Source organism: Prorops nasuta, unplaced genomic scaffold (assembly GCF_024137725.1).
Source record: "Prorops nasuta isolate Cenicafe-Biocafe unplaced genomic scaffold, Cenicafe_Pnas_1.2 PNAS00024, whole genome shotgun sequence".
NCBI lineage: Eukaryota > Metazoa > Arthropoda > Insecta > Hymenoptera > Bethylidae > Prorops > Prorops nasuta.
The window spans coordinates 3662781-3677425 of record NW_027116821.1 but is presented as its reverse complement, the minus strand read 5'-3'; the positions used below and the strand labels follow the sequence as shown (position 1 = coordinate 3677425).

Below are 14645 nucleotides of genomic sequence, written 5' to 3'. Positions count from 1 at the left end.
CTACTGTTTTTTTATCTGTAAATTGATCAGTTTGCGTACTACAATCTTTATATTTCCGCATGTTATTAAGCATCTATGAAAAAGGAATTTTTTATTTTAATTTTTCTAAACATTTGTCGTATTATTATTAAATTTTACTACTTACGAATATGATGTGTTTTGTATTCATTACTCAATAGTTTTAAACAGTCCTGAACAGCACTACCTAGCAGGGTTCGTGTTTCACTACTGAATTAAGCTTGCTTCTGCTATGAATATAAACTCTATCGTTAGATAAAAATGTAAACGATGCCAGATAAGAATTTATGGTGGGGAATATGTATCTAGTAGGGATATATATGGTAGGGATAAATACTATATAAGAAGTAATTATTTGTGTGTGTGTGTGTGTGTGTTTTATTTATTTATTTTAATTGTGCAAATTAGTCAATCCTTGAAAATAAGTAGTATTATATATAATATTATTTTCTTAGTAATATTTTCTATTGTTTTCAAATAGCTAATCGATTCTCATTTTAAGGAAACTATATTTATTAATATTCAGTGATTATAAATCTTTGGAAATTGGTATAAAAATTGCAATCTACAATACAGGGTACTGTATCATTTGCTTTCGATGAAACAAAACTAGGATTACTTATTGAGTTCTCAGAAAAAACAGAATGAGATGTATACTCATAGGAAATTTATATAGGGTATACTAATTAATATTCTCTAAAGACTGAGCATAAAAAACTTCATCTATATTCACGAATATAAAAGAAATAAAAATTTTATAAGGCCTTTTTGAAAGTACTTTCTATGTAGATATAAAAGGGTAATACACGAAACATTGATGTCCTTGATGGTTACGAGGGTAATTCCCTACTAGTTCTTTATACGTTCTTGGAAAATCAGCAAATCATTCTCTTATTTTAAAATAAAAAGTCTATACTTTATTTTCTAGGAATATAAATCAGTGTTCGATGATATCTCGTGTATAGTTGAGACATTTTTAAAACTTTGAGGTAAAAAGGAAGTATATTCCTGGTTCATTTTTCTCGATCATTTTTTTCATTAACGTCAAAAGACCAAAATAATTTTTTATAGAATATAAAATATCTTCTATCAGAAAGAAAAGAGGAAGCTGCTCGGTGATAACTTACAAATTGTATGAAATTGTGGAAGTATAGCTAGAGATTGCAATAGTATTATAGAAAAATATTTCATTTAGAGTTATCAGAACATTTCTTTTAAAGAGTACTTTTAATCTTTATTAAAGTTTTGCTCTTCTTCTACAAAACTGTGCTACTGTTTATTTTTTAAGATAAATGTATTTGTCCTAATTAATATATTTTTCTTTGTTTTTCTTCAAACTATTTTCTTTTTTTAGTACAATCTTTCTAGCAACACTAGTTTCATTGGTAGGTTATAAATTTTTACCCAGATTGAAAAAATAATATTTTGTACTTTTATATCCTACATAAAAAGGGTACGCGAGAAAACCTTAAGTTTATATGGTGACGTCAGTACACCGTCGACCACAAACGACAGTTTTTTGAGTGTTTATCTTATACCGACTGCAATGTACATACGGCATATCAGAAGCATTATTAAAACTGATCTCGTATTATTATAAGCTCAAATTCTGCTAGCGAGTTAAGTGATACGGTAAAGCGCTGATCATTTATTTTCTTAGCGCACTACTATCAAAGATGCCAGATTCTGCTCTTTAACAGCTAATGAGTCGAGTGGAGTGAGACACGTATACGGGTCTTTTCCTAACAGCGGGAGCGTAGGAGATTCTGGTTAGTTAACTATAGCACTCGGAATGATCGAATCTGAGAGCGCTGATTGGTCAATATTACGTAGTACCAACAGATAATAAGCCGTTATCAATAGTTGGATACAAAAAATGAGATTCATCCGCCATATTGGTGTGGAGAAATGTTTACATGCTAATCCTAGCAGAAAGAGGTGTAAAATGGAAAAATGTCAAATGTTGTCGTTACTAAAGTAAAAATTGAATACTTTGAATGAAAATGAAGAATATTCGTACTTTCCATTCATTATTTTCAATTTTTACTTTAGTAACCTTACCATTTGACATTTCTCCATTTTACACCTCTTTCTGCTAGGATTAGCATGTAAACATTTCTCCACACCAATATGGCGGATGAATCTCATTTTTCGTATCCAACTATTGGTAACGACCTATTATATGTTGGTACTACGCAATATTGACCAATCAGCGCTCTCAGATTCCATCATTCCGAGTGCTATAGTCAACTAATACGAATCTCCTATGCTCCGCTGTTAGGAAAAGACCCTGTATACACACTAAATAGTACAGTTTATTGCTCATTACGATTTTTCTAAAAATGTTTTTATGCATATCTGACTCTTGTATATTGTAAAATGGCAACTGCGCGTTTACCTCGTTACACTAAATTTTATTTCCCTTTTTTTGTTGGGCTCTGAATGGAGAGTCCAGTCGGTCCAGTCTATTTATGCATTCGAATTTCCCGCGCTAAATTTGGACACTCTTAACCCCAGGGTGGCTGTGAAATTGATTCGGTTACCTTTTGGCTAACTTTACTCCGTATGTACATTTTCTACTAATCCTATACTACACTATAGCATGAAGCCGACGATTCAATTTCCCACAATGAAGGCGCAGGCGTCTTGTTTGCTTGCTCGCGTGATTGTTCATGTTGTTTCTACTCCACTCTCTAGTAGTCCAGTCGGTCCAGTCTGTCCAGTCACCAGCAGTCACCAGTGTTCCAGAACTTCTGGCAGTGTTAGTCAGTGTTAGTTGGGTTAGTATTGTGCCGGTATCGCCGAAGTAACGTAGTCCGTACGAACTGTGATAGACGTCCTGAAAGTTTGAGGAATTTCGTCTGAGCCGTTAATTGTTGATATAAGTTTATAGCCTAGGCGTCTATGACGCGGAAAAGCTGAATAATATCTGTGGACTGGACGCTGTGAAACCTCAGTGTATTTTTCTTTTGTTAGTGGAATTTTGTATATAAGTAAAATACTTTAATTTCTTAATACGCCATCACCTGAGACGTCTCAAACTGACAGCCGTACACTGGTCCATATATTAATGGGCCTCGCAAACCTTCTTTTACTAATAATTATAGATAAAGTCTGTGTGCCTTTGTGTTTATCCTGATAAACAGCGTCTTCCTCATTAATACCAGAAATCATGTCACAAAATATTTTTTCTTAAATATAAATTACGTTAATATTTATTTATTTAAATCTATAATAAAATTCATACTACATTTTTATCAAATAAAATAACGATTGAACAGTTTATTCTTTCTCTTTGTGTTCTGTACAGTTCTGTGTGAATAAGTGGAAAACTCGTTACACTTAAAAAACCGAAACACAATGGTTTCGTTATTGGTTAATGTAAATGTGTGAGTGTGTAAATAACAGTGTAGTCGTTCGAATGTTCTGAACACGTGCTATACTTAAATTCGAACTAGCAAGAGCTTATTATACAGTAACTTTAATTTCATTAAATATGTTTTCTTTAGTAAGATTTGAACCACATGAATATTATATATGCGAATCGAAAAATATTTCAAGTATAGATAAAACCACCAAAACGTGTACTGTAAAATATAGTAACGGTGGAAAATATTTTGGGATCTTCTTACAGAAAAATGGTAACTAAAAATGCTAATTTAATTAACATTATAATTTTGCCTATACCATTATATACTCAACGCCTACCTTATCCTTTTTATTTATAGATAATATTAATCGTTTAAAAGAAACAAAACGGAAATTAGAAGAAGATGCAAAAAATCAAAGTAAAACGAAGAAAACATTAGAAAGTAAATATGAAAAAAGTAAAACAAAGAATGCGACAAAGAACAAGCAGGTAAATTATTAAAACTACAACTAAATACAGCAAATATTAAAAATGATTTATAATTTACAGAAAAATAAACTCATGATTCCAAAAAACAATGACAAAGAATCCACTGAAACTGCAGGTTCAAATATGTTGGAATCTGATAAATTCAGTGAGATAAAAATTGAGGAAGTAATAATTGAGATGGATGACATAACTTATGACACAGAACATATTAATGAAATAATCGGTATAAAAACAGAATCAGGTAAATTTTTAATTATAGATATCACTTTATTGACGAATTACTAATTTCTAATATGTTTTTGTAGAATTTACACAGAGAGGAGTAAGCAAATCAAATGAGCAAACTGAACTAATACAAGACATTACTTCCCCATTACAGATTAATGCGTCAGATATTAAGTTGGAAGTTATAAATGAGGATAATGCAAGTATTGAAATTGACATTGATTGTAAGAAAAATATACAGGAGGATTTAATAAGAGCTGTAAGTAAAGGACCAAGTTGTTAATTTATCAATTTCAATGCCTATTAAACAGAGAATCTGCAAAAACATCATTATAATTTATAGGAAGCTGAAGTAAGCATGGCAAAAATACTTGAGAATGGCAATAAAGCTAATGACATGGTGAATTGTAATTTGATATTACAATGTAATGATCTCAGTATTGACGAAATTATGAAAGTAATACATACGCCAGATGATACGAATTATAACGCAGAAAATATTATTGAAGAAACTGACTTCAAAATAGAATCAGGTAATTTCCAAATTAGATTGATTTTCTTAATTCTAGAAAAAACTGTTTACTGAAAAATTATTATTCTTTAATATATATTTTTATAGCATCTGTAGAAGAAGAAGCAAGCGATTTATTGGAACAAACTGAAATAGTACAAGATATTACCAACCCATTAGAAAATAATTTATCAAACATGTTAGGAGCTACTGATGAAAATAATGCAATTGCTAAAATTAGCGATGACGTTTTATTAAATGTTAGTCAACTGGATGATTCTATTGACTTGGTAGATGAATTAAAATTCACAGATTTATCATTATCAGAGAAAGGTTTGTTTTAAACTTGCTTAATTTCTAACTTAAATATTCATTCTCATTAAATATTAAATTTTTCCTTTTATTTAAAATAAATAATTTTAGAAGAATCGTTACTTCAAGCAGTAAATGATGGCGAAATGAATGTTAGTGATGAGGATTTTACAGCAACAACCAGTATGTATAGATACAATCATTAAAATCAGTTATAGAATACAATTACAAACATTTATATAAATTTATATTTTACAACTACTTTATTTTGTTATAGGGGTAATGGTAGAAGAAAATTGTAATACTCAGTTAACTAGTTCTCCGTCCAATTTTGAAGATGAAAACAATCAGCATAAAAGAAAAATAATTGCAAATGTCTTGAATAATATCATAGCTGGTGCTCCAAATAATAATGTATTAAAATTACCAGAAGAAGCACCGAAAAGACATAATTGCTTTTATTGCAATAAATTAGTAGTCAAAATAGCTCGACATTTAGAAGTGCGCCATTCAAAAGAGGCAGATGTACAAGCATTTCTAAAATTAAGAAAAAAATCGAAAGAGCGTTCTATTTTAATAGCTGATATTCGAAAAAAGGGGGATTATAACTATAATACAAACAAGACTGTGAATAATGGCAATCTTATTGTTCTTCGATTACCGAGCAAAGATAAAAATAGAAGTACTAATGATTATATTGCTTGTGCCAATTGTAAGGGGCATTATATGCGATCCAGTATTCGACATCATTTTGCGAAATGCACAAATTATACATTTAAAGGGGAAAGATCTATAAATATCTTATGTAAAATGGTTGATGGAAAGCTTCATGAATCAGCGAATAAAGTAGTAAGAAAGGAAATATTTCCTTACATTCGAGATGGTCCTATTAAAGACGTAATAAGATACGATGTGCTATTAGTACTTTATGCTAATACTCTAACTGATAAATACTCTCACGATAACTTTTGGGTAATAAGATCCAAACTGCGATTTTCGGGTAGATTTCTTATTGCTATAAAAAAAATACGTAATGAAATAGTTGACTTTGCAAGTATTTATAGACCTAAGTATTTAAAATATTGTTTAAAAGCTGCAAGTATTGTCGCAGGGTATAACGAAGATTTAAAGAGCTTTAAAGCTCCATCAAATATATTATTTTTAGGAAACATACTGAAGCAAATAGGTAAACTCTTAGAAATGTTATACATTGCAAAAAAAGATAACGATAAACAAAAGATGACTCAGAATTTTAATAACTTAATTGCACAAGGTTTTCAAATTATGAATAAAAAAGCTTTGGAAGCACAAATTAAAAGAAATAGGCAAAAGAAAGTAAACTTGCCATCAACGAATGATATAATTAAACTAAATGTATTTTTGGAAAAAAAGCGTATATCTTTATATAAAAAATTACAACAAAAATATACGTACAATCATTGGATATTTTTAAGTAAAATTTGTATGATCCAATTGCAGTTGTTTAATAAACGGCGACAAAGCGAAATCTCCAAAGCCACAATTAGTGATTTCAAAAGTTGCCAAAGTATTGATAAGGAGCAGAATGTAGATATGTACAATTCTTTGTCAAAGAAATGTCAAGAAGCCTCTAATTGCTACTTGAGATTTACTATACAGGGCAAATTAGAAAAAACTGTAACAGTCCTTATTCACAGAAATTTACAAGAATGCATAAATTTTCTTTTGCAATATAGAAGTAAAGCTGGTATATTACAACAAAATAAATATTTATTTGCATTGCCTGGTTTTGATAAAAATAGACAGCATAAACATATAAGACCCTGTGATTTGATGATAAAAATTTCTAAACAATGTAGTGCATCTTCATCAGACATCCTTCAGAGGACTACCTTAAGAAAGCAAATAGCAACTATGTGTACTGATTTACAATTAGGAGAACAAGAGATTTCAGATCTAGTTAGCTACTTAAGACACAGTACTAAGAACCACACAAAATACGACAGACAGCCTTTAATTTCAAGAGAAACATGGAACATGATACAAATTCTTGAATCTGCTACACCAAGTTTAACTAGTAAAAACCGAAATGTAGAACTAAATAACTCTGATATTATTAATGAAATTGAAAGTAGATTAGCAGAAGAAGAAATTGATGATCCCTTTAATTTATCAGAAGAGACATCTAATCATTCTGAGAATAAAACACCTATAGATGGCTTAAATAGCAGAAAGAAGGTAAATTGTAGGAAAAGAAAAGCTATTGATGTAGGAAACAAAACACAAAATAAGAAAGTAAAATATGTAACTAAAGGAAGAAAACTGCGCTCAAGCTGTAAGTTATTTAAAAACTAATTCATTCTTATTATTTTTATAATTGTAACATATATAAAATAGTATATAATTATTTTCAGTTCAAAGTGAGTCAGATTATGACGACGAAGATAGTGAAAACAGTGAAGATAATGAACAAAAAAGAACTATAAATAACACAAATATATCCAAACCCTGTAAGTTATTAAATATAAAGCTTCCACCTAGATCTCATAATTACTAAGGCTCAAATAAACATTTCTTTTAGGTATTATACGTATACGCTGGACGGAAGAGGAAAAAAGCGTTGTAGAAGAAGCATTTCAACAACATTTTGAAAATAATACACTACCATCTCTTACTGATTGCAATAGGCTTATAAAAAAATACAAATCTGTTTTTAATATTAAGCGAACAGGAGTGCATGTAAAATCGTACATTAACAATCAAAATAAGAAAAAAAGTAGGATATTAAAAACAAAATCATGTTAAGGTTTTTCAATTAAGTTAGACTTTTTTCTTACAGTCAAGATGATATAATACGCATTGTATATATTACTAAAGAGTTTGCCAATCAAGTGTAATGAACAAGAAGTGAATGTTGTAATTAGCATTTAATGAGAAGCCTTAATATATCCTAATGTATCATTTCCTCATTCTTGAAATATTTATTTTGTAGCAATTCTCTTAAAGTACTCAAGTATTTATGAGAATATTAAAGGAAGAAATGTGTCCAAACCTTTAGGTTTCAGACTCAGCATTGAGCTTTAAGAAACGTATGGACAACTTAATTATTATAAAATGATGTGATGAATACTATTCATTGCTTTGCAAAGCAATAATAATGAAATGAATGTAAATTTATCATTTTTGCTTTAATTATTATGTTTAATTTTAATATATAATAGCTATATAATCAAATTACAAACAATAAAAGACTGTGTAGAAGAATATGGGGTATTTTGCTTTAAGGCTAATGGTCAATACACGTACATCTAAATTTTAAGAGGTTTAAAAATAATGCCATAAGCTATTGTTGCAATATTTTGTTTCTTAAAAAGGGAGACAATTTTTCAATATTTAATGACAGTAAAATTAATTAAAGATGCATTGGAAATTATATGTTATCAAAATTTGTGCAGGGTGATCTAGCATGATTGACCGCCTGATTTATCTTCGATTTTGTAAATAATCAAGAAAAATTTTACTAATGGGTTATGTGGATTCAGAAACTATCTTACTCATAATGAAAAAAACGGTTAATAGGTATTAGTGATTTGGAACTTCAGGCCACTTTTTTATATTAATTGTATAATTGTTATAGCTTAGTTTTAAATTCTAAGCATAAAGATAGAAAAATCAAATAGAAAACTGAGCACCAAAAATTATTAATAAATAGTAGAAATACAGTAATAGAAAGAACATTCTTGCAACAATAACTATATCAACTACTATAAAATTAAATTCATATTACTTTTATAATAATGCATTGTTAAAGGAAATAATATGCATATTTCAAAATTATAAAATAATGCCACACGTAATGTTAAAAGGCAAAGCTCAATTTGATATCTTCTAATCTTCATGACTAAAGTCCAATTAGTGCCATTGTAAGAAAATTATTCCCCTTTATTGTAATAAATTTGGAAAGAAACTTTTGTTAGGTTTTTTATTTTCCAAGTTTTTAAAAGGAAGATTTTTTTCTTCAAAAGAGGTAAAACAATTCTATTTTACTTGATTAATCCTTTGATATTAGCAAATCAAATACACTTATATGCAACAATTAATGAGATTTTTAATTTTAACTGTAAATAAGTGACTGATCAACAGCTTTAGCGTTTTTTCATTGAATAATAAGACTCAATTAGGAAAAGAAATTGTATCTAAATAATAAATATTACTTAATTAATAAAAATAAATTATATTAGTACTTACATTCAATATAAAACAGTAAAAATGATTTATACTTTTCTTTGTTTATTTATTACTCAATAATACCATCTAATTCTTCTTCCACTTCCTTAGAATTTGTGTCTGCTAGTTTCATTAACTTTTTGTAATATTCGATTTCTATATCTGCAATGTCCCTGCATCTACAATTTTAAAATAACTTTCAAGCTAACTTCTTTTTTAATATTTTATTCTTTATTTATATATATATTTACCCTTCAACTTGATCACTCTGGGGCTTTTTAACAGGATTCCATCCTTTAACTGGATTATTGTTTGCCAACATTAAGCCACGGACACAATAAGAGAGTGCAGGTTTATATAAATTTGGTTCCTATGTTAGTTAAATTGGTGTAATAATCAATTCAATAAATTTTACTTGTGGTTTTCGATATTTAAAACTACTTGCCTTCCACTGAGCGCATAAAATTGATGCTACACTTAAGATTTCAGAGCTCTTAGCTATTATTTTTATATCCCTAGTAGTAGTAGTGTAATTTTCTTGTAAGAAATGAAGAAATGTTTGAGGTTGAGATTCAAAAAATGAAGAAATTTCATCAGGATTATGTTCGAACTTCCAAGAATTACCATTAGCAATCCCTAGTAAACATTAGATAAGTTATAAAGATTAAAATTTTTATGACTTAACTGTATCCTGGTAGGTAAGGATTTACTTTTTGGATTAATCACTCTTCCAACTGCATGAAAAATACTTAACCCTTCTTCTCTACCTGTACATTCAGTCTTTGACTTGCCCTTAACTAAAATTTATAATAATTAATTTTTCTCATCCATTTAAAACAAAAAAAAAAATTTTATTTTACCTTTTAATGATATAAATATAAGATTCAGAAGTGAGCTCCGTGCATCCCCAATGTTATTAGACAGAATTTCATCAATTTTACTTTGTGATGCATACAGTATATCACCAGCTGCAGAATTTAACAATCCTGAAGCTCTTTTTAACATAATTTTCATAGAACAAACTGTCACTGAATTAACAGAGATGCTATCAATTTTATATGTGTTTTTAAGAGTTTGTGGAAAAAGATTAAGCACATTATAAGAAGATTTCCCATAATCTGTAAAAATAAATGCAACAGATTGTCTTCCAAAACTCATATATTTTTCTAATAGTGAATGAAAATTCTCTTTATCTGTGTAATAAACATTAGGTAAATCTTTAACCAATAAAAGAGTTTTTGAGTGATTAGATAGCACAGATTGATAACGGGTAGTTCTAAATAAATATTCTTCAAACTTGTCTCCTTGTCTAACAAATTTAACTGAAAGAAAAAATAGTATTTACTACATATAAACTTTAAAACCCATAGGAATAACTTACCACCATTGAAACCATCATCCTCATATTGATCAATCGGATTTGTCCATTCAACAATGTGAAATCCACTTTCTTTAGCTAATACTTTAATTGCTACTGTTTTTCCACAACCAGTGGGCCCTGATAAAATTAGGATAGAAGGTTTGCAATGTGCAGCTTTTAATTGTAACCAATTGCGTATTTCTTTCTGTTTTATCCTACTGATAACTAAATCACTAGCTTTTTTTGGCATACAAAGAGATAATAACTTGGGCAAACTGTTTACAGATTCTTGTTTTGGATAATCCACAGGAATCAAATTTAAAGTATCATTTAATATTGTAGATCCTTTACTGCGTCTTGCGCCAGGACAAGAGTTTTTTGCTGGAGGACTATCAAATGATGGCTTAAACCAATTACTTTTCTGAAAAAATTGTAACTACATTACATTTTTTCAAATTTTTATTAAAACAATGAATGTAGGAAATATTAAAATTAACTATACATTTGCCATTTTTTCTAAACTGAAAAAAGCATTTCAGTTCGAGCAATATTTTGCTGTTTATTTCCGTGGAATTTTAAGAAATATTCTGTCTCGTTCATCTAGCTAGAGATGTTAACTCGAACTGAAATTGAAAAGGTCAAGTCAAGGCAGGGAAACATAACCTCTAATTTATTAATACAAAAACGTGAGACTAGTCAAGAAATAATTTAATTTAACATTAGAAAAGAAGCAATGAGTGATGCGGAATTACAAGAAGAGGAAAGAGAAGTTTTACTTTCAATTTATGATGGAGATACAGCGTTTAAACAGCTGACACCAACCACATATCAATACAAGGTGATTTTTGGCTCTGTATATACTGTCAATCCCTTGCAAAGCTTAATATAATTTTACAAAAAAAATTTTCTTAGTATGGAGAGGACAATGACGCTAAATCATTTTTACTGGAAATATCATGGGGCCCAAATTATCCAACAGAGAAGCCATTCATAAACATGAATACATTTTATAATAATCATATGTAAGTTTATATGTAAGGCCTACTTTTTCCACCTATTTGTATAATTTATCTCTCTGTTTGGTAAAACTGTGTGTGATAAAACTTATTAAATGTAGTAAATTCTATTGAATTTCCAATCTTACTTAACACAAATGTACAAAAATTTTACCAATAGGTGAAAAAACCAACCTCAAGATATCAATATATTCCTAAGCTTGTAATTAAAAATAAAAGTGTGTCCAGTGTACAGGCTGTTAAGAATAAAGTGGTACAATCTTTGGAGCAAGAAGCTGATCAATGGCTGGGTAGCGCAGTTACTTATACACTTTTTCAACACATACAAGAACACCTAAATGAATATTTGGAGGATCAACCAGATAATATTGCTGAGATTACCTCACAAACAGACAAACTTACTATTGCATCTGAAAATCAACAGGTAATTTGTTTATTGTGGAAAAAAAGGATCTTTTTGAATTTTATTTTGCATTATAGATGGACGAGGCCACTAAAAAGGTCAAGAAGGAACATTTAACAAAAGCGCAAAAACGCCGTCAATGGAATAAAACTGATGGAAAAGGGGAACAGCCCAGAGGATGGAATTGGGTTGATATAGTTAAACATTTGTCCCAAACTGGATCTCAGCAAGAACCAGATTCCTAACACCAAATATCTTATGTGCAAATGTACGATAAATTATATTTTTGTATATTGTAAAAATAAATTATTTCTGTGCTTGCTTCAAAAAGTTTTGTTAGAAAAACTACTTTTATTAAATCATATTTCTCTTCAAAATAATTGTAAAATATCTCTGCAGTTGAAAAAGTTAATATAAATTTTGTAACTACTATGACCAGGAATATCTCCATTGGCTTGTAGGTAAATAAATATTATTTATGTTCCATTCTAAAAAAAAAAAAAAATGAAATATTTTTATAGAAAGGGACAAAAAGAAATTACTCACTTTCTTTAAGTGCATCAAAAAATTGTGGATACTCCATTTCACTAATTGCAAGTGTATTTACTATACAATGAATATTTTTATCCATTTCTAATGAAAACGCTCTTCTTAGAAAATTAATATTATTTTCAGAATGTTGAACATATAGAAAAATATGGTTTAACACTGCAGATGATGTATTTGTATTAGACCTCAACAAGCAATCCTGGAAACAATTGCTCTATAAGCATAAAAATTATAATAAAGTATTTAAAGTGTAGCTTACCACATGAATTCCTTCTGTCATACATAAAAAAATCCCACATATACATGCATCGCAATAAGCATTTAACAAATCAGTCTGCTCAACATTCTTATTTAGTACAACATAAATGGTTCTCTTTTGCAGATTTGAAAAAATGAGATAATTTTGGTTTTGAAAGAATCCCCATACATATTTTATCTGATTTAAAGTGATCAACTTTCTTTTTAAAATCTCTGAGAAGGAAATTCCCATCCTCACATCAAATCCACACAGATCTCTGACTAAAAAATAAAAGATAGTTAGAAAACTTTAGACAGCACTTGCTTTTACTTTCAAACATACCAGGTTTTTGAAATAACAAAACAGACTCGGTTTTATTAATTTTCTCTGGACTAGGAATGGAACCAGTAATAAAATAATATTTTAAAATAGCAGCTAGCCTATCTTCATTAAGGGAGTTTAAACACAGTGATTTGATAGCAGAATAATTAGCAAATATATGTATAGCCACCAAGAAAAAATATAAATGAAACACATGTTTTCCATCATGGTAAAAGCGTAAAAAAAAAATACCAAAAAATGATGCAACTAAATTCACACAAGTTTCTTGGCTTCCATCTTTAGCAGAAACATCAGCTAGATTATTTTGCAATGCTTGATGTTGGGTTAAAGCTGCTCTTGTAGCTCCACCAGCTACCCCAACAACAGACTTCATAGCACTGGTAATGCATAAAATAAACACTGAATGCGATGAAAAATATGGAATCAGTAGTTCTATTCCCATTGCAATATCATTTAGAATATCAGCAAATAATCTCCACTTTTTACATTGTCCATCCAATGCAGTACTATCCAAATAATAAATTTGACTCAAAGAATGGTACAATTCTGATTATTTTAAGGATTATAGTTCTTCATTTTTACCCATTCCACCAAGCAAAGATAATTCTTCCTATCATTCCAGTGCCATCTTTTAATATCCATGTAATTGCAGCTGCCAGAGGAGTTGCAGCTGATTCACCCACTCCAACACCTTTCATAATAGAATGTGTAGTGAGCGTACCCATTATAGTACTGGCAAATGCCTACAATCATTTAATGATAAAAATAACATATTACCTAAAAAATTGTTCAATTAATTCACCTGCACTGTGTCCCAAATTTGATAAGGAACGTAATCATGGTGAACGCTGTTTGGAAACCCTTGAGGAAGAAAAATATCTTTCAAAATAGAAAAACAGTAATAATAAAAAGCCTTTATACTAATTCTGGAACCAACCGGCTTTTTGAATGATACTTTATCTACTACAAGAAAGTTAGGTTAAATAATATAGTAAAATAGAAATTACTAAACAAATTCTTTTTCTGTACCTTCTTCCTTTATAACAAAAGTTAATTTTTCAACATTATCACAATATTCTTTGAAAATAAGTTCGTCTTGCATAATGACTCAGTTCTTAAAACCCGAGCGTTCCTGTGTTGCGGGGGTTGCGGGCAATTTTAACACTCAACAGCCTCAACCTCAACAGTCGTTCCTTAACCTGTCAGTGTCACTCCTGTCAGTTACACGATAAGGGGAGTAGGAGGCCGCCGTCAACGCCGTCACTGGCGTCACTGACCGTCACTAGTCAGTTGTTAGTTAGGTTAGGTACAATGTTTACAATCATAAATGGCACCTAAACTATATACATCCACCAACACCAACCAATTTTAAAAATTTACACATTATTTCTCATTTGTTTTCAAAATTAATTTCCAGTCTTATCAAAATTAATATGTATAATGTATAGGAATTTTAATCAAATTTTCAAACTGAAATGACCGAAAATTCCATGAACGAAATTTGTTCACGTTTACGCCGTATTGAAAATCTACAATCAGAGATTCTGACAATTTTACCAAACATAAAAAATCAAAACAACAAAGCCCAAAAGAGCTTAAACAATGA

General features: G+C 29.6%; 4 protein-coding genes across 10 annotated transcripts; 2 read left to right on the top strand and 2 right to left on the bottom strand.

The window, feature by feature from the left end:
- Positions 1-2339: 2339 nt before the first annotated feature.
- On the bottom strand, positions 2340-11361 carry Rad17 (Rad17 checkpoint clamp loader component). Of its 2 annotated transcripts, XM_066740614.1 has the most exons (9): positions 11268-11361; positions 10994-11114; positions 10513-10912; positions 9992-10453; positions 9842-9928; positions 9577-9767; positions 9383-9501; positions 9153-9310; positions 2340-2857 (listed from the first exon to the last, which is right to left on the bottom strand). In XM_066740614.1, exons 2-8 carry the CDS (start codon positions 11000-11002, stop codon positions 9202-9204), a joined length of 1377 nt encoding a protein of 458 aa, XP_066596711.1. In that variant the 5' UTR covers positions 11003-11114; positions 11268-11361; the 3' UTR covers positions 2340-2857; positions 9153-9201. The 2 variants fall into 2 exon arrangements, with proteins under 2 accessions (XP_066596711.1, XP_066596710.1); XM_066740613.1 differs by lacking the exons at positions 2340-2857; positions 11268-11361 and having other exon boundaries at positions 8953-9310.
- On the top strand, positions 2799-8765 carry LOC136781672 (putative leucine-rich repeat-containing protein DDB_G0290503). Its single transcript, XM_066740606.1, has 11 exons — positions 2799-2989; positions 3329-3659; positions 3747-3877; positions 3938-4118; positions 4183-4361; positions 4446-4635; positions 4722-4946; positions 5037-5108; positions 5203-7239; positions 7319-7414; positions 7486-8765. The coding sequence occupies exons 2-11, from the start codon at positions 3515-3517 to the stop codon at positions 7707-7709; spliced, it is 3480 nt and encodes a 1159-aa protein (XP_066596703.1). The 5' UTR covers positions 2799-2989; positions 3329-3514; the 3' UTR covers positions 7710-8765.
- LOC136781676 (RWD domain-containing protein 4) lies at positions 11108-12293 on the top strand. 2 transcript variants are annotated; one of them, XM_066740615.1, is made up of 4 exons: positions 11108-11329; positions 11404-11513; positions 11727-11931; positions 11988-12293. In XM_066740615.1, the coding sequence occupies exons 1-4, from the start codon at positions 11225-11227 to the stop codon at positions 12153-12155; spliced, it is 588 nt and encodes a 195-aa protein (XP_066596712.1). In that variant the 5' UTR covers positions 11108-11224; the 3' UTR covers positions 12156-12293. The 2 variants fall into 2 exon arrangements, with proteins under 2 accessions (XP_066596712.1, XP_066596713.1); XM_066740616.1 differs by having other exon boundaries at positions 11114-11329; positions 11736-11931; positions 11988-12285.
- On the bottom strand, positions 12241-14293 carry LOC136781674 (RUS family member 1). 5 transcript variants are annotated; one of them, XM_066740611.1, is made up of 8 exons: positions 14069-14196; positions 13977-14002; positions 13842-13900; positions 13622-13782; positions 13040-13545; positions 12719-12978; positions 12457-12658; positions 12242-12398 (listed from the first exon to the last, which is right to left on the bottom strand). In XM_066740611.1, exons 4-8 carry the CDS (start codon positions 13762-13764, stop codon positions 12340-12342), a joined length of 1170 nt encoding a protein of 389 aa, XP_066596708.1. In that variant the 5' UTR covers positions 13765-13782; positions 13842-13900; positions 13977-14002; positions 14069-14196; the 3' UTR covers positions 12242-12339. The 5 variants fall into 5 exon arrangements, with proteins under 5 accessions (XP_066596707.1, XP_066596705.1, XP_066596706.1 ...); XM_066740610.1 differs by having other exon boundaries at positions 12241-12398; positions 13271-13545; positions 13842-14002; positions 14069-14293; XM_066740608.1 differs by having other exon boundaries at positions 12241-12398; positions 13842-13999; positions 14069-14289.
- Positions 14294-14645: the final 352 nt, after the last annotated feature.

Excerpts from the sequence above, each read along its gene's own strand:
- LOC136781676 (XM_066740615.1), top strand. The coding sequence starts at position 11,225 with ATGAGTGATGCGGAATTACAAGAAGAGGAAAGAGAAGTTTTACTTTCA. Across the intron at positions 11,514-11,726 it reads ACATTTTATAATAATCATAT|TGTGTCCAGTGTACAGGCTG; the intron begins GTAAGTTTATAT and ends TAAAAATAAAAG. Across the intron at positions 11,932-11,987 it reads TTGCATCTGAAAATCAACAG|ATGGACGAGGCCACTAAAAA; the intron begins GTAATTTGTTTA and ends TTTGCATTATAG.
- LOC136781674 (XM_066740607.1), bottom strand. The coding sequence starts at position 14,141 with ATGCAAGACGAACTTATTTTCAAAGAATATTGTGATAATGTTGAAAAA. Across the intron at positions 13,546-13,621 it reads ATCTTTGCTTGGTGGAATGG|TACTGCATTGGATGGACAAT; the intron begins GTAAAAATGAAG and ends TTATTTGGATAG. Across the intron at positions 12,979-13,039 it reads TTTGTTATTTCAAAAACCTG|TCAGAGATCTGTGTGGATTT; the intron begins GTATGTTTGAAA and ends TTTATTTTTTAG.
- LOC136781672 (XM_066740606.1), top strand. The coding sequence starts at position 3,515 with ATGTTTTCTTTAGTAAGATTTGAACCACATGAATATTATATATGCGAA. Across the intron at positions 3,660-3,746 it reads GATCTTCTTACAGAAAAATG|ATAATATTAATCGTTTAAAA; the intron begins GTAACTAAAAAT and ends TTTTATTTATAG. Across the intron at positions 3,878-3,937 it reads ATGCGACAAAGAACAAGCAG|AAAAATAAACTCATGATTCC; the intron begins GTAAATTATTAA and ends TATAATTTACAG.
- Rad17 (XM_066740614.1), bottom strand. Across the intron at positions 10,454-10,512 it reads GGATGATGGTTTCAATGGTG|TTAAATTTGTTAGACAAGGA; the intron begins GTAAGTTATTCC and ends TTTTTCTTTCAG. Across the intron at positions 9,311-9,382 it reads CAGAGTGATCAAGTTGAAGG|ATGCAGGGACATTGCAGATA; the intron begins GTAAATATATAT and ends TTAAAATTGTAG.